Here is an 18522-nt window from a genome sequence, read left to right as displayed (position 1 = left end):
GAGCTTCTTTTCTTCAAGGCTAGCACTCTACCATTTGAGCAACAGTGCCACTTCCGGCTTTTTCTATTTATGTGGTACTGTACCCAGTGGTAGAAGCAATCTACCACTAAGCCACCTTCCCAGCCCTAGCAGATATATTTAGCCTCTAGTTAAAAGTCAGTGCTGGGGCTGGGAAGGTGGCTCAATGGTAGAGTGCTTGCCTTGCATGCATAAGGCCCTGGGTTTGATTCCTCAGCACCACATAAGCAGAAAAAACTAGAAATGGCGCTTTGATTCAAGTGGTAGAGCACTAGCCTTGAGCTGAAGACAGTGCCCAAGCCCAGAGTTTAAGCCCTATGACCGAAAAAGAAAAAAAAAAAAATGTCAGTGCTTTCATGCACTTTCCTGCCCAGGCTGGCTTTGAACCAGGATCCTCAGATCTCAGCCTCCTGAGTAGCTAGTTTTACAGGTGTGAACCACCAGTCCTCATCTTAGAAATATTTGTGTGTGTGTGTGTGTGTCTGTCGTGGGGCTTGAACTCTGGGCCAGGGCACTATTCCTCAGCAATTCAGCTCAAGGCTAGCTCTACCAGTTGAGTCACAGTGCCACTTCTGGTTTTCTGGTGGTTTATTGGAGATAAGAGTCTCATGGACTTTCCTGCCTGGGCTGGCTTTGAACCACCATCCTCAGATCTCAGCCTCCTGAGTGACTAGAATTATAGGCCTGAGCCACCGGTGCCCAGCTTACTGAGCTGCTTCTTAAGCCTAGCATTCTACCACTTGAGCCACAGTACCACTTCCAGCCTTTTCTGTTTATGTGGTGCTGAGGAATCATGCGTGCTAGGCAAGTACTCTACCACTAAGCCACATTCCTAGCCCATAGCTTATCCTTTGGTAGAAATAAATGATACCAAGGCATCTGACCAAAATCAGGTAGCATCCTACTAGGATGGAGTTCAAACCATAACTTCAAACATGCAAAACTAAATCAGGCCACTTGGAGGTGTTTTTGGTAACCATTTTGGTGAGTTAAATAGTTGCCTAATAACCTGAAGCACAGAAAGCAGAGTGTTTCTAGATCACCCAATGTGATGACTGGACGTACATTTCAGTAATAGATCTTGCTTAGACATGCATGGCTCTAGCGCCCAGACTACCCAACCAACCCAAAACGCAAAACCAAAACAAAACGAAAAACCCAGCCAATAGACCAAAGAGAAATCCACCGATAAGCCGAGGTTAAAACTATTTAACGGCAAAATAAGGAAAGTAAGAAGTGAAATTTTCTCCTCAAACTAAAATGCCCACATTTTTACCTAGGCAGGATTAGGTCATTTGTGTCTATAGCTCAGGCCAAAGGGAAAGTTTTCAGTCTCCAGAACCTCTCTGAAGAGGAGATACGAAAATATCCTTAAGGAGTTTGCTCAGTCACGTCAAGACCAAAGAAACTCCCCGAGATCAGTGAGCACCTCAACATGGAGGGTCCCTGTCCCTCCTCCGGGATCCTCCACTTCAGGAAAGCAACGCGGCCAACAGCCAGCCCCAGTGGTGGCTAGGCAACCCCACGGAACACAATTCGCTCTTAGCCCCGCCTCTTGAGGCACTTCCGCTACCGCGAGCCCCAGTACTCTCCCTCTCATTGGTCAACATCCCCCTGGAAGAAGGCGGGGGAAAATACGTCAGATAGTGAGGTAATTTCCGGCCCGGGAGCGCGCGGGTTGATTCGCCCTTCCTCAGCCGCGGTCGCTCGCAGCTCGGAAATGGCGGGTAAGTTCCCGGGAAAAAGTTTACCAAGGAGAGGAAGCGGGCAGGTCTGGAAAAGAACGCTGGAACGGCTGTGACAGTACCCGCTTGGAACTTTCGGTCCCTAGCCTGAGTTCCAGAAGGGTGGCTTTGGTCGGGAAGCTCAGAACTCCGAGCCTAGCGTCTGGTCGGCCGCGCTCCGCGCCCCCGCCCCCACCGCTCAGGGCTTTTGCGCCGTCTGCGAACAGCCTGGCCCGGCCCGAGGACCCGAGACGTGGGGAAGAGCGTTATGGACTTCATTTCAGTGCCACACGTCTGGGGGCCTGCTAGTTTTCCAGTTCCTTTTGCAGTAGTGTTTTAGCGCTGCCACATCTGGTTGTGTTCCCGCCAGCTGATTTTTCATACTCAAATCCTCCTCTTGCAGGTCTCCTCCACAACCAACTTTGAGCTAGCGCATTCACTTCCATCTTGACCCACTTTGTAATCACCTCCTTATCCCTTCTATTTTAATATTCCAAAATCGTAGTTAGCAGTCCTTGGGGAGAGACGTGGCCCCCTTCTTTCATATTCAAACGAATATGACTGAACTGCTGTTATCTTGGGTTCTACTTTGTCTATTTTTAAGTTCAGTCCCATCAGTTTACAATGTTTAAAATTTAAAACTGCTTTTTCTTTGTACTTGAATTGATACTCTTTGTGGTTCTAAGTATGCCCTCTCCCCTCCCACCTATCTTTTGAAGTGATGGGCAGTAATCAGTTTTAATCACTGTACCCTAGCAGTAGTATCACTGATAGTTCAACATTTCAGTCTTATAGGTAATGCAGCTTGAACGAGGTATAAAGTGAGGTCTGCATGAAAATTGTTCTTACAGATAGAGACTATATGATACTGGTGTTACCGTAAAAGGTGAGCGGGAGCATACATACTGTGTAAGGTGTACATGTTTCTAAGAATTACATTAAAAAATCAAAATTCATCAAAAATGACATCAGCATTTAAATGTCCACCTCACCACTTAGTAGTTGGGTCCTTTCAACTAAAATTTTTTTAAATGAAAAATTGATACAGTACCTATTTATAGACTTGAGGTTAAGTTAATATATAATTTCACACAAATTGTATTGCTTAGGTCATATTTTTTTTGTTGGTTATGGGGCCTGAACTCTGGGCCTGGGCACTGCCCCTCAGTTCTTCAGTTCATGACTAGTGCTCTTATCACTTGAGCCACAGCGCCACTTCTGGCTTTTTCTGCTTATGTGGTGCTGAGGAATTGACCCCAGGGCCTTATGCATGCAAGGCAAGCACGCTACCACTGAGCCACCTTCCCAGCCCCCATACATGTATTTTTTAAAGTAAATTCTTTAATCTCAGGGTTTTGTTTTTGTTATCGTGCCATACAGAGCTTGAACTCAGGGTCTCATGCTCTCATTCTGCTTTTTTCCTCATGGCTGGTGCTCTACTGCTTGAGCAACACCTCCTGCCTGCCTTTATTGCTAGCTAATTGGAAATAGAATCTTGGACTTTTCTGCCTGGGCTGGCTCCAAACCTTGATTCTCAGATCTCAGCCTCCTTAATAGCTAGGATTAGAGGCATAAGCCACCTGTGCCTTATGACCAGGCTTTTTGTTCTGAAACAAGGCTTAACTATGTAGCCCAGGTTGACCCCCAACTCCAGATCCCCTTGCCTCAGACCCCTAAGACATATGCTACCATGGCTATCCCAGAAGTGATTTGTTCTTTTTTTTGGTCAGTTGTGGGGCTTGAACTCTGGGTTTGGGGGCTGTCCCTGCGCTCTTCAGCTCAAGGCCAGTGCTCTACCGCTTGAGCCACAGCACCACTTCTGGTTTTTGAGTGGTTTAATGGAGATAAGAGTTTTGTGGACTTGGCTGGGAAGGTGGCTCAGTGGTAGAGTGCTTGCCTCACATGCATGAAGCCCTGGGTTCGGTTCCTCAGTACCACATAAAGAGAAGGAAAAAAAAAAGAAGAGTTTTGTGGACTTTTCTGCCTGGGCTGGCTTTGAACTGTGATCCTCAGATCTCAGCCTCCTGAGTAGCTAGGATTACAGGTGTGAACCACCAGCACCCGGCTTGTGATTTGTTCTTAAAAAGCACCAGTACTGGGGCTTGAACTCAGGGCTAGTGTGCTATCCTTTAGCTTTTTCTGCTAAAGGCTTGGTACTCTAGCACTTAGCCAGATCTCTACTTCTGGCTTTTTGCTGGTTACATAGATATAAAGAGTCCTAAATTCGTCTGGTTGCTATCTTTGAACTATAATCCACAGATCTTGAACTCCTGAGTGGCTAGAATTACAACTGTGTGTCACCAGCATCTAGGTTTCAGAATGTTTTTTGAGGGTCAAGTATGGTGGGACTTTGGAGATACAGGTAAGAGACTTGCAGTCTGAGGCCAAGACAAAAGTCAGAGCCCCTCTCTGAAAAGCAAACAAAACCAAAAGGCACTTGAAAGTATGTGGCCCAACCAGAAGAGCCTTTAAGAACTGAGTTCAAAATGCTACTACTGCCAAAAAACCATTTTTCACTTATTTTGTTTTGTAATGAAATGTTCATATGTACTATTTATTGAGGAATATATGGAAAATGACTTGTACTTTCAAACTTCTTAAAATTTAAGTAGTTGTACAGAGTAGTTGTAGTTTATGAATACAGTGGGTCTTGATGAGTGTCACCCTTTGTTGAGATTTTAAATCCTATCTTTATCCTACTTCTAGTTATATATTTAAATCACTTTAAACCAAACTTTAAAACTTTTCTCTTAGGATTTGGTGCTATGGAGAAATTTTTGGTAGAATATAAGAGTGCAGTGGAAAAAAAATTGGCAGAATACAAATGTAACACCAACACAGCAATTGAACTGAAATTAGGTATGTATACAATTTCTAGGTGACTGTGGTGTGTATTTATCTATGTGGTTGTATATTTCTATTTGATATTTTAAAGTTTGAATAGAATTTTATGTAGAAACATTGAGCTCATTCAGATTTTGTGCAGTCTTGGTTTATGTTACGGAGTAGGTAGGTGTTTATGAGATGGTAGGTGATGGGAATCTGCTTTGTTCTTATAACTCTGTGTTGCTCTCCTTTCAGCCCAATATTTTTATGTATCCAAAGACCTTATATGAAAGACTTGCCTTTCCCCTCTCTGTCCAATCTTTTTATATATCTAAAGATGGAATTTGAAGGATTGACTCCTACTTTAGTCCCCCAGGTCAAGCAAAACACCAGGTTCATGTTCACATGCTTGTCAGCAGGCATGTCACTCTGATCTTGGCTTAGCTGAAAGCCCCCTCACCCCAGGCTGAGCATTCCATTCTAGGCATGGTCTAGGATACCACCCTTAGCTCCCAACCCAGGTGGAGCATTCCATTTGAGCCTATTTCTTATTTTCTGCTTCTTTGTTAAGGTTCATATAAGCCTGACCCCAAATCCAGCCCCTTATACAACCTCCATACCCATGGGAACGTCTCCTCACTGACAATAAACAGTCCTAGCCTATTGAAGATCAAATCTGGCTTGTTTCCTTTCTCCAGTAAGGTTTAACATGGGAAAGACATTGTGGCAAAAAGTCAGGTGTATGTAGTCTCAGCCTCTTTTTTGTCTATAAAGAAAGAGTTAATAATGTGTTGGTGAAGATGTGGAGGAAAAATCACTTGTGCATTGCTGGTGTAAAATAATATAAGATCATTTAGGAAACAGTTTGGCAGTTGAAAATTTAAGAATAAATTAACTATGACTCAGCAATTCTATTTCCAGATACCTATCTATACAAGAGAAATAAGAACTAGAGATATGACTCAAGCCCTGCATAGTTAGAGAGAATCCTTGAATTCAGATCCCAGTGGCCCACCCCAAAATAAAGAACAAGAGAAATTACACTTCTATCCATGTAACATTATTTAGATTCACCAAAAATGAAAACAACCCATATATATATATATATATATGCTAAAAATGAATAAAATGTAATTTATCTGTACAGTAGAATACTGAGGATAAAAAGGATGAAGTTTGAATACATGGAGAAACCTAAAAGAACATTATGTTAATTGAGAGAAGCCAAATAGAAACACCATACTGCTAGGCACAGGTGTCTCATTCCTATAATCTTAGCTACTCAGGAGGCTGAGATCTGAGGATTGCAGTTGGAATCCAGCCCAGGCAGAAATGTCCGTAAGAATCTTATCTCCAAAGAAAGCTGGAAGTGGACTTGTAGCTCAAGTGGAAGAATGCTGGCCTTAGCCTAAAGCCCAGGAACAGTGTTCAGGCCCTGATTTCAAGCCCCAGGATCTGCACAAAACAAAATTAGCAAAAAAAAACCTTTACATGAATATACTTACATGCAATACTGAGGAGGGAAAATCTATAAAGACATAGTAAATTAGTGTTTTACCTAGGACTGGAGGTAGGAATGGAGAGTAATTGTAAAGAGGCATTATGTTGCTTTTCAATGTGATAAAAATGTTTAAAAAATACATTGTGGGGGGGCTGGGAAAGTGGCTCAGTGGTAGAGTGCTTGTCTTGCATGCTTGAGGCCCTGGGTTCGATTCCTCAACACCACATAAACGGAAAAAGCCAGATGTGGCGCTGTGGCCCAAGTGGTAGAGCAGTAGCTCAGAAGCTTAGGGACAGCACCCAGGCCCAGAGTTCAAGCCCAAGGACTGGAAAAAAAAAAAGCATTTTTAGGGCTGGGAAGGTAGAGTGCTTGCCTCGCATGGATGAGGCCCTGGGTTTGATTCCTCAGCACCACATAAACAGAAAAGGCTGGAAGTGGCATTGTGGAACAGGTGGTAGAGTGCTAGCCTTGAGCTGAAGAGCTGAGGGTCAGCGCCCAAGTCCAGAGTTCAAGCCCCATGACCGACCAAAAAAAAGGCATTTTTAGCTGGGTACTGGTGGCTCATGCCTGTAATCCTAGCTACTCAGGAGGCTGAGATTGAGGATTCCCATTTGAAGCCATCCTGGACAGAAAAGTTTGTGAAACTCTTACAACTCTGTTAAACAACTCAGAACAAGCTGGAAGTGGCTCTGAGGCTCAAGTGGTAGAGTGCTGGCCTTGAGTAAAAGAAGCTTAGGATTAGCACCTCAGCCCTGAGTTCAAGCCCCAGGACTGGTGCAGAAATTAAAACAATAATTTTATAACATATATGTGTGAATGTGTAATCTGACTACAAATTGAAATGTTAGGGTGAATTTCTCCAATTTACCACTATTGACTGTTTTGTTTCGTTTTTGGTCAGTTGTGGGCTTGAATGCTGGGCCTGGGTGCTGTCCCTGAGCTCTTCAGTTCAAGGCAAGTTCTCTACCATTTGACCCACAGTGCCACTTCCAGTTTTCTGGTGGTTAATTGGAGATTAGAATCTCAGGGACATTCCTGGCCGGGCTGGCTTTGAACCGTGATCCTCAGATCTCAGCCTTCTGAGTAGCTATGATTATAGGCATGAGCCACCAGCACCAGCTTATTGACTGTTTTTGTTTTTGTTTTTTTTTGGTTGTGGGCCTTGAATTCTGGGCCTGAATGCTGTCCCTCAGGTCTTCAGCTCAAGGCTAGTACTGTACCACTTGAGCCATAGTGCTACTTTTGGTTTTCTTAGTGGTTTATTGGAGATAAGAGTCTCACTGACTTTCCTGCCCATGCTGGCTTTGAACCAGATCCTCAAATCTCAGCTTCCTGAATAGCTAGGATTATAGGTGTGAGCCACCTGCGCCTGGCTATTGACTGTTTTTTAATGGTCCGTCTAATACATTGTATTAGGTTTACAATCATGTTCCTCCTAGTCTCTACACACTGGATGCCAGTAACACTTCTCCAATTTTAACTACTAAACATATCACCAGATATTGTCAAACATTGGGATAATGAATCTAAACTTAGTTTCCCCCTTCTGAGAATCATTGTGCTAGATGAAAATAAATGAACATATTGTACTTCAGTTCCTTTTGTCAAATTGCCTTCCAAAATAATATTCATACTTTTGCCAGTATTTACCTATTTCCTTGTCAGTACTGCATATTTTTTAAAGCAGAACACAAAACCCCTGTCCCTCTTCGTGAATGAAAAAGTTTTCTTATTTTAATTTGTATTTTATATAATCATTAATGAGATCAAGCATATTTCCTTTTATTAAAGGAAACTTTAAAATTGTGGTTTAAAAATCCCTAAATTTTATTGCATTTCTCACTTTGAGATTTTTTTGAGATGGGGGTCTCACTGTTTAAACAGGCTCAAACTCCCGGTGTATGTGTGATCTTTCTCCCTCAGCCTCCCAAATAGCTAAGACTACAGGTGGGCACCTCTGCTCCCAGCTTTAAAATCTTTATCATTTAAAAGTATACAAGTCAGCCTGGTGCCGGTGGCTCATACCTATAATCCTAGCTACTCAGGAGGCTGAGGATCCTGGTTCAAAGCCAGCCTGGGCAGGAAAGTCCATGAGACTCTTATCTCCAATTAACCACCAAAAAACTAGAAGTGGCGCTGTGGCTCAAGTGGTAGAGCTCTCGCCTTGACCTGAACAGCTGATAGACAGTGCCCAGGTCCAGAGTTTAAGCCCCACGACTGACCAAAAAAAAAAAAAGTGTACAAGTCAATAGTACGCAGTGGGTCTTCCATATTCCTTGCAACTCATTATTTATTTATTTATTTGTTGGTCCTGAGGCTTGAACTCTGGGCCTGGGCACTGTCCCTCAACTCTTCAGCTCAAGGCTAGTGCTCTACCACTTGAGCCACAGCACCACTTCTGGCTTTTTCTATATATGTGGTGCTGAGGAATTGAACCCAGTCCCACATGCATGCAAGGTAAGCACTCTACCACTGAGCCACCTTCCCAGCTCCACAACTCTTATTTTAAGAGTTTTCTTTTATCTGTCATTTTTCCATATGAACCTTTTTATTAGGTTCCCAAGAGAATTTTTGTTAATTTTCTTAAATTGAGATTCTGTTATATTTTCAGCTTAAGCTGTGCAGAATCCTTACAGTTTTTAGTAGTAAGAATGTCTTTTCAGGCCTTTTTAATTTTTATCTATAGAATTATAAACTATTCATAGATAACTAGTAAGTTTATTCCTAAGCATTTTATCTATTTTGTAGCTATTATAATTGTGATCTCTTCTGTTATCGTCTTCCTTTCCCTACTAGGGATTGAGTGCAAGGCTTTGCACCTGACAATAATCACTCTAGGGCTGGGAAGGTGGCTCAGTGGTAGAGTGCTTGCCTTGCATGCCTGAGGCCCTGGGTTCGATTCCTCAGCACCACATAAGCAAAAAGAAAAAAGCCAGCAGTGGCGCTGTGGCTCAAATGGTAGAGCGCTAGCCTTGAACTGAGGAGCTGAGGGACAGCGCCCAGGCCCAGAGTTCAGGCCCCACGACCCAAAAAAAAAAAAAAGAGTAAAAAAAAAAAATCACTCTACCACTTGAGGCATGCCCCATAATGTTTATTTATATATTTGTTTTTGAAATCAAGTCTCACGAACCCATATGCTGGCCTGGAACTTGTTATCCTCTTGTCTCTGCCTCCTGAGTAGATGGGCTCACAGGCATGTGCCAACACACTTGGTTTTATTGTTTATATTTATTTGTGATGTGCAGGGAAATTTTAGGAAAAACTTCCAAGTATGTATATATTTTCCTATATCAAAATCCAATTTGTGCACCTTAAATTCATATATATGAACAAATACTACATGTCTGGCCATTCTAACTTTTCCAGTCAGTAGCAGATACCTTTGTTTCCTCAAACCAGTCTTTGATATTTCTCTTACACTTCATTCTTCCTTATCCATACCCTCTTTGACCAAACATTTATTGAAATTTATGTGATAGGTAAAGTGCTAAGAATGAAGTAATTTAACTTTTGATCACATACCAATAATGCAGTTAAGGTTTATTGCTTCACTTGCAGCAGATTTTTCACATTCCATGTGAGGGGTTGACAGGTACCCTTGTTTTTTTTTTTTTTTTTCTTTTTTGGTTGGTCATGCGGTATGAACTCTGGGCTCTACCGCTTGAGCCACAGCACCACATCCAGCTTTTTTCTGCTTATGTGGTGTTGAGGAATTGAACCCAGGGCCTCATGTATGCTAGGCAAGCACACTACCACTAAGCCACTTTCCCAGCCCCGACAGGTACCCTTTTGCATAGGGAATGGATGCTGTGGAGTAGTTTATTGTAGGAAGAGTAAATCTTTTTTTAGTTTTACTTTTTTGTGTTTGTATGTGCTGGCACTGAACCTTGAACTCATGATTTGGGCACTGTTCCTTAGCTCTTTTGCTTAAGGCTGGCATTCTACCACTTGAGCCACAGTTCTGCTTCCAGAATTTTGGTTAGTTGAAGATAAGAGTCTCAGGGACTTTTCTATCCAGGCTGACTTCAAATGGTGGTATTCAGAGCTCAGTATCTTGAGTAGCTAGAATTCAGGCATGAACCACTGGCATACAGCTCATTTTTATCAGTTTTCAAGTCTATAATTAGGTAGCTAATAGCTTTTATAGTGTGCTACCAACACTACTGTTTTTTTTGTTTTTTTGGTGGGTCCTTGAGCCTGAACTCTGGGCCTGGGCACTGTCCCTCAGCTCTTCAGCTTAAGGCTAGTGCTCTACCACTTGAGCCACAGTACCACCTCCGGCTTTTTCTGCTTATGTGGTGCTGAGGAATCAAACCCAGGGCCTCATGCATGCAAGGCAAGCACTCTATCACTGAGCCACCTTCCCATTTCCCAACACTACTATTTCTTTTTTTTTTTTTTTTTTGTCGGCCGTGGGGCTTGAACTCTGGGCCTGGGCGCTGTCCCTCAGCTCTTCAGCTCAAGGCGAGCGCTCTACCACTTGAGCTACAGCGCCACTTCCGGTTTTCTGGTGGTTTATTGGAGATAGGAGTCTCACGGTATCTCCTGCCTGGGCTGGCTTTGAACCACGATCCTCAGATCTCAGCCTCCTGAGTAGCTAGGATTACAGGCGTGAGCCACCAGCGCCCGGCCCAACACTACTATTTCTAAAACAGTACCAGATAAGTAGTAAATATTCATTTACCTTACCCTCCAGCTCTTGGCAGTCCCTAAATTAAAATCATGGTTTGCAGTTGTTTATGGTTATCTCCTTTATCATCTCCTGTAGACTGGAACAGTTTTACAGTTTTTAATCTTTACTTTTTTTAATTTTTTGTGAAAATACTGTACAGAGGGGTTACAATTACATGGGCAAGATAATGAGTACATTTCTTTCTTTCGGGGGGGGTGTGTCTGATTGTGAGGCCTGAACTCTGGGCCTGGGTGCTGTCCCTCAGCTCTTCAGCTCAAGGCCAGCGGTCTACCTCTTGAGCCACAGTGCCACTTGTGGCTTTTTTTCTTTTTTGCTTATGTGGTGCTGAGGAATTGAACCCAGGGCCTCAGGCATGCAAGGCAAGCGCTCTACCACCTAGCCACCTTCCCAGCCCCTAATGAGTACATTTCTTATCAAGCATTGTAGCCTCTTCCTTTGTTTCCCCTTCCCATCCCTTCCCAGCCTCCCCCCGCCCCCCCACCCAATCCTCTCCCCCCCCACCAAAGTTGTAAAGTTCGTTTTCAACATAACAACTTGTACTTCTCATTGTTGCAACGGGTCCACCTGTATCCTTATTTAAACGACTTGTTTTTCCCCTTCCCCTCCACAAATTATACTGACATCAAATACAGTGAAAGCAGGGGTTATACTGTGGGGGAGGGACATACAAAGCAACAAAGCAATAATCTTATAAATGCGTTAGAAACAAATGCATGAAAGAAAAAAACCATTTAAATACATATCTTAGCGTTCGTTTTCCTAACATCACCTTATCTGACCTTTTCTGCTTGACTCATACATATACTAGATATTGCAAATAAGGGAAACCATGGAACCTATGTTTCTTGGCTTACTTCACTTAATATAATTTTTTCCAAGTCTTTCCATTTCCTAACAAATGGGGCAATGTCATTCTTCTGATGGAGGCATAGAATTCCATTGTGTATATATACCACATTTTCTTGATCCATTCATCTGTTGAGGGGCATCTGGGTTGGTTCCATATCTTAGCTTTAGTAAATAATGCTGCAATAAACATAGTTGCGCTGGTAGCTTTAGTGTGGTCTTGTTTGTAAACATTTGGGTAAATGCCCAAAAGTGGTATTGCTGGGTCATAGGGGAGCTCTATGTGGAGTCTTTTGAGGAACCTCCACACTAGTTTCCAAAGTGGTTGAACAAGTTTACACTCCCACCAACAATTCTTTTTACTTTTATAACTGTAGTTTTGCCTTAACTTTCATAACCATGTTTTCAAAGATTATGTTAGAAAAGCACTATTTGAGTTATGTGTAGCTGCAGCCATGTTATGAGCTTTTTTGATAAAAGTTTTTGTTTATCATAAGTTAAATTGTATCAGGAAAATGGTAATATCAGTTCTCATAAATACAAATAAAAGTAACAAAAAAACCCATCTCTATCTTATATTTGTAGAAATCAAAATTGAGAATATACTATTCACAGGCCTTTAGGTTACAAAGCTGTTGATATAGCTGCTGTCAGAAATATTTAAAAACACTTATATACTCATGTGTGTGTGTGTGTGTGTGTGTGCTTGAACTCAAGGTCTGGGCACTGTTCCTGAGCTGCTTTTGCTCAAGGTTAGCACTTTACCACTTAAGCCACAGTTCCCCTTCTGGCTTTCCTCCTCCCCCTCCTCCTCCTCCCCCTCCTCCTCCTCCCCCTCCTCCTCTCCCTCCCCCTCCTCCCCCTCCTCCTCCTCCCCCTCCTCCTCCTCCTCCTCCTCCTCCCCCCTCCCCCCTCCTCCTTCCCCCTCCCCCTCCTCCTCCTCCCCCCCCCCCTCCTCCTCCTCCCCCCCCTCCTCCTCCTCCTCCCCCTCCTCCTCCTCCTCCCTCCCTCCCCCTCCCCTCCTCCTCCCCCCCTCCTCCTCCTCCTCCTCCCCTCCCCCTCCCCTTCCCTCTCCCCCTCCCCCTCTTCCTCTTCCCCCTCCTCCTCCCCCTCCTCCTCCCCCTCCTCCTCCTCCTCCTCCTCCTCCCTCTCCCTGCTGCTGCTGCTGCTTCTTTCTTCTTCTTCTTCTTCTTTCTTCCTTCTCCTCCTCCTTTTTCTTCTTCTTCTCCTCTTCTTTTTTTTTTTTTGTAGTTTATTAGAGATAGAGTCTCATGGACTTTCCTGCCCAGGTTAGCTTTGAACTATAGTACTTAGATCTCAGTATGAGCTAGGTGTGAGCCAACAGTGCCCAGCTCGCTTATTCTTTTTGAAAAATATTTCAGTAAGCTGGTTTTTCTACTACCAAGTATACAAATACAGCAAAATGTATATAAGGATGTCATTGTAGCTTTTTTTGTGTGTGCCAGTTATGGGACTTGAACTGTTTTTGCTCAGGGCTAGCACTGTATCACTTGAGCTACAGTTTCACTTCTAGCTTTTACATCCTTCTGAGTAGCTAGGATTACAGGTATGAGCCACCAGCACCTGACATCATTGTAGCATTTTAAATTTATTTGTTTACATTGTTGTGTTTGAACTTAGGGACTACTTGTACTAGGCAAGCACTCTACACTGAATTATATCCCTAGCCCCATACAATGTTGTTTCCAGTGGAGCTGTGAATGGGTGGCAACGCAACAGCATTAGTGGCATCTAGCAGTCAAAAAACAAAATGATGTGGGTTGGTTATAGTAGAACATGTCTGTAATTCTAGCTATTTGGGAGACAAATTCAAGGCAGATCCTTGAGAGGATCACAGTTCAAGGGCAATGCAGGCAAAAAGTTAGTGAGACCCTAGCTGGAAAATGACGAGAGCAAGAAGATTGTGAGTATAGCTCAAGTGATAGAGTACCTACCAAAGTACAAGACCTTGAGTTCAAACCCCAGTACTACAAAAAAAGAAGAAAATAATGCTAGTTACTTCATTATAGTGAATGATAGTGAGTTCATCAAATTCAGCATATAACTGTTCTCAGAATATTTCTTTTAACATTCTGACTTCATATGATTCATAGCTTTATTCCCTCCAGATGTCATAGATTTTTATATTTCTTCTTACTCTGAATTGCATTTAAACATACAGAACAATAAAAACTAAATAAAAAGTGTTTGTATCATTCCTAGACTTATAATTCTAGAATTACAAGATGTTGATGTTGAAATTTTCAAAGTTAATAATTTTCATTGTTTTCTACGCTCATGAGAATCTAGTATAAATCATGTAATGAAGTGATATTTTAAGTAGGAAAAATGTTTGCTGTATTCTATAGTAAAATTCTTAATGTAGAAATGCTTATCTCATATTGCTGTATTTTTAATTCTTTTAAACAGTTCGTTTTCCTGAAGATCTTGAGAATGACATTAGAACTTTCTTTCCTGAGTATACCCATCAACTCTTTGGGGATGAGTAAGTAACTTAGTAAAGTACTTGACAAATGAGTATAGCAATAAGAAAATTTTCCATTCTTCTTTTTTTTTTTTTTTCTTTTTCTTTTTGTCAGTCGTGGGGCCTGAACTCTGGGCCTGGGTGCTGTCCCTGCTCTTCAGCTCAGCTCTTCAGCTCAAGGCTAGAATTGAACCCAGGGCCTCATGCATGCAAGGCAAGTGCTCTACCACTGAGCCACCTTCTCAGCCCTCCATTCTTCTTTAAAATTCGGAAATCATTTTCTTTCTTTTTTTTTTTTTTGTCGGTTGTGGAGCTTGAAGTCTAGACCTGGGCGCTGTCCCTCAGCTGTACAGCTCAAGGCTAGTGCTCTACCACTTGAGCCACAACACCCACTTCCGGTTTTCTGTTTTTTTCTGCTTAAGTGGTGCTGAGGAATCAAACCTAGGGCCTCATGCATGCAAGGCAAGCACTCTACCACTGAGCTACCTTCCCAGCCCCTCATTTTATTTTCTTTACTGTTCTTTTTTATGTATATTTTTTATATATTTTTATATCTTTTTATGTATATATTCTAATATAGATTTTAAAATCTATATTAGAATATAATAGATAGATAGATAGATGACAGCAGTCTACATAATACCTAACATCTTAGAGCAGTAAACACATTGTTTTATTTAATTCTGATAGCCATGTTAGCTGTGGGATTATTTACTACATTGTACATTGTTGGAATTGCCAGAGGACATATGAATGGTTAGCATTAAAATTCAGACAACCCGGTTTTAAAGTCCATACTTGCTTTTTGTCTTATTTTTTTTCTACTTTGTTAAAATTACTTCTATTTTTTTTAATTGTGAAAATACTGTACAGAGGGGTTACAATTACATGGGCAATATAATGAGAACATTTCTTATCAGATTAAATTAAGAAACAACTCTAAAGATACCTTCCTGAGTATTCAGCACTTTCTTTGATTTCCTGTACCTTCATTGTATTATTAAAATAGTATTTTCTTTTTATTCTGATTTTAAAAAATTCTGATTATAGAAAATTAGGATAGCACAACAAATACTATTACCTGGACTTCCCTTCCTTTTTTTTTTTTCCCCCCTGTGTTGGGAGTGGGTCTTGAACTCAGCCTGGCTACTGTCAATTATCTATTTTGCTCAAGGCTTGTGCTCTGCCACTTGAGCCACAGCTTTATTTACAGCTTTTTGTTGTTGTTATTAATTGGGACTTTCCTGCCTGGGCTGGCTTTGAACCTCAATCCTAAAATCTCAGCCTCTTGAGTAGCTAGGATTATAGGCATGAACCACTGACACAGGGAAATTTCTTACAACTTACCAAAAAGCTGGAAGTGGAGCTGTGACTCAAATGGTAGAGTACTAGCCTTGAGCAAAAAAGCTCAAAGATAGCCTTCAGGCCCCAAGTCCAGGCCCCAGGACTGGCACACAAAACAAAATTAAATTAAAACTGTCTATGAGGCTCCCCAGTGTCTTCAGCTCAAGGCTCAAGGCTAGCACTCTACCACTTGAGCCACAGTGCCAGTCTCATGGCCTTTCCTGCTCGGGCTGACTTTGAACCACAATCCTTAGATCTCAGCCTCCTGAGTTGTTAGGCTTACAGGCATAAGCCACCACAGCCCAGCGGGTAATACTTTTTTATTAGTGACTTTTGTTTTTTCATTTCAGTGAAACTGCTTTTGGCTACAAGGGTCTCAAGATCTTGTTATACTATATTGCTGGTAGCCTGTCAACAATGTTCCGTGTTGAATATGCATCTAAAGTTGATGAAAATTTTGATTGTGTGGAGGTAAGAACAGAAATACATTTATTTTATTTTTTTTTCAGAAATACATTTATTTTAAACTGTTTTCCAGTTGAGTTTGAGACATTTTAAAGTTTTAATGTTTGAGGAAGGAAAAACTAATACAAAAGTTTTTAAATCACATATTCAGTTTTTAGTTATGGAAATATTTACTTCCCTGTATAAATAGTCTAATCCTGTAGGTTGTCTAACATGAATATGGTCTTTAGCATATACATTTCCTAGGTGGACTTTTTCTATTAAACCTTCACTTTTATGATGAGAGGTTTATTTCCTAGCTTTTGTAAATAAATGTAGTGGACAGGGAAATTCTTCCCTACAACGACAGAGGGAAATACCTAAATTTGACACTTAATTTTTCTTTTCTGTCTTTTTTCTGAGACCATATCTTGCTATGTAGCCCCAGTCTGACCATAAACTCTGGTTCCTCCTATCTCTCTTCCTAAGTGGTAGGATGATAGGCACATATCTTCATGCCATTTTATTAGATTCTTTAGATTTATTTTGCTGCATTTCTAATTCTATAACATTTTTCTAACATACTTCTTTATGAAAATTGGTAATTAAGATTATTATAAAACTATTTGAAAAGTGTTTCAAAAGGAGGCAAATGATGAGACATTAAAAAAAATGTAGGACTTTGGAAGGTGGCTCAGTGGTAGAGTGCTTGCCTTGCATGCATGAGGCCCTGGGTTTGATTCCTCAGCACCACATAAACAGAAAAAGCTGAAAATGGCACTGTGGCTCAAGTGGTAGAGCCCTGGCCTTGAGCTGAAGAGCTGAGGGACAGCGCCCAGGCCCAGAGTTCAAGCCCCACAACTACCACCAACAACAAAAAAGTGTGCAGCCAGGTGTTGGAGGCTCATACCTGTAATGCTAGCTACTCAGGAAGCTAAGATCTCTAAGGCTCACAGTTCAAAGCCAGTCTGGGTAGGCAAGTCCATGAGACTTCCATCTCTCATTAACCACCAAAAAAAAAAAGAGAGAGAAAAGCTGGAGGTGAAGCTTTGGCTCAAATGGTAAAAAACTAGTTTTGAGTGAATAAAGCACAGGAACAGTACCCATGCTCTGAGTTCAAGCTCTAGGACACACACACACACACACACACACACACACACACACACGGACACACACACACGGACACACACACACGGACACGGACACACACACACGGACACGGACACACACACACAGACACGGACACACACACACGGACACACACACGGACACACACACATCTGTGGTAGCTTAATGGCCTCTCAAAGCATATCTCTTAGTCTCTGGAACCTACATTAGTACTACTTCATAGCAAAAAAAACTCACAGTAGATATGATTAATACTATTTTAGAATATCTGGTAGGCCCTAAATGTATCTTTTTGAAAAAGAGGTAAAAGGAAATATGATGACAGAAAAGGAGAATGCAGTGTGACCATAGTGGTAAAGTGATGTGGCCACAAGCCAAATAATACCTAGCCATTAGAAGCTGAAATAAATAACCAAGGGTACAGGTGTACTGTAATTTCAGGCTTGGCAGCGTGAACATAGATTGAGAATCAAAGACCAGAGTGGTCTATATAACAACCTTGTGTTACCTTCTCCCCCCAAAAACAACTGAAAGGCTTTTTGCAGTTAAGAAAAGAATCTAGAGCCTCCAAAGAGAAGTAGATCCCTAATTATATATGACCCAGTGGTCCTGACTTTAGACTTTGCTGACAAGGTCTGCATGTTTGGTTCAAGTGGTAGGATTGCCTGCCTAGCAAGCATGAGGCCCTGAGTTCAAATGTCTAGCACTTCAGACAAAAAGAAAGAAAAATTGTCATGGTAGAATGCCTCCAAATTGAGAGAGAATAAATGTCTTTAAGTTACCAAGTTTGGGATAATTTGTTACAGTAGTCAGAGGAAAAAGTATAGATTTTCATACTAGGTAGTAAGGGTGCTACTTGTCACACATAACTAAAAATCTAGAAATAACTCTGGAAATGTGTAATGTACACAGAATTTTCAGGTGAGTGATAGAAAAATGTGTTGCCTTGAATAGACTTGATAGAAATGTAAGCATTAAAGACAAGGCAGAGTAGAACTTGGAATTGCAGTTAGGAATGTGGGAAACATATTCTTTTTTTTTTTTTTGCCAGTCCTGGGGCTTGAACTTAAGGCTTGGGCACTGTCCCTGAGCTGCTTTTGCTCAAGGTGAGCACTCTACTACTTGAGGTATAGCACCACTTCCAGCCTTTTCTGTTTATGTGGTACTGAGGAAGAAACATATTCTTTTTTTTTTTTTTTGCTAGTCCTGGGGTTTGAACTTAGGGCTTGGGCACTGTTCCTGAGCTGCTTTTGCTCAAGGCGAGGACTCTACTACTTGAGGTATAGCACCACTTCCAGCCTTTTCTGTTTATGTGGTACTGAGGCATTGAACCCAGCTTCATGCATGCTAGGCAAGCACTCTACCACTAAGCCACATTCCCAGCCTGAAACCTTATATTCTTTTTGATGTTTGTTTTCTTTTTGTTATTAGCATATGACATAAGTTGTACAAAGAGAGTTCATCGTGACATTTCCACACATGAAATCAAACCCTTCCATGCTCCCACCCTACC

The 18522-nt window shown here is 41.7% G+C and overlaps 1 protein-coding gene across 2 annotated transcripts in view; it reads left to right on the top strand.

Moving 5' to 3' along the window:
• The first annotated feature begins 1662 nt into the window (after window positions 1–1662).
• Window positions 1663–18522, top strand: part of Hat1 (histone acetyltransferase 1) — a 51718-nt gene continuing 34858 nt past the window's right edge. The window contains exons 1-4 of one of the 2 annotated variants that reach the window (XM_070020918.1): window positions 1663–1745; window positions 4497–4601; window positions 14039–14114; window positions 15788–15908. In XM_070020918.1, coding sequence (XP_069877019.1) covers window positions 1739–1745; window positions 4497–4601; window positions 14039–14114; window positions 15788–15908 — 309 coding nt within the window. In that variant the 5' untranslated portion in view covers window positions 1663–1738. Of the gene's footprint in view, window positions 1746–2536; window positions 2629–4496; window positions 4602–14038; window positions 14115–15787; window positions 15909–18522 lie in introns of those variants that run through there. The other variant, XM_070020928.1, reaches the window with a different exon arrangement.

Source organism: Dipodomys merriami, unplaced genomic scaffold (genome assembly GCF_024711535.1).
Source record: "Dipodomys merriami isolate MVZ:Mamm:240054 unplaced genomic scaffold, mDipMer1.0.p SCAF_1, whole genome shotgun sequence".
Classification (NCBI taxonomy): domain Eukaryota; kingdom Metazoa; phylum Chordata; class Mammalia; order Rodentia; family Heteromyidae; genus Dipodomys; species Dipodomys merriami.
This window is presented reverse-complemented; position numbering and strand designations above follow the sequence as displayed.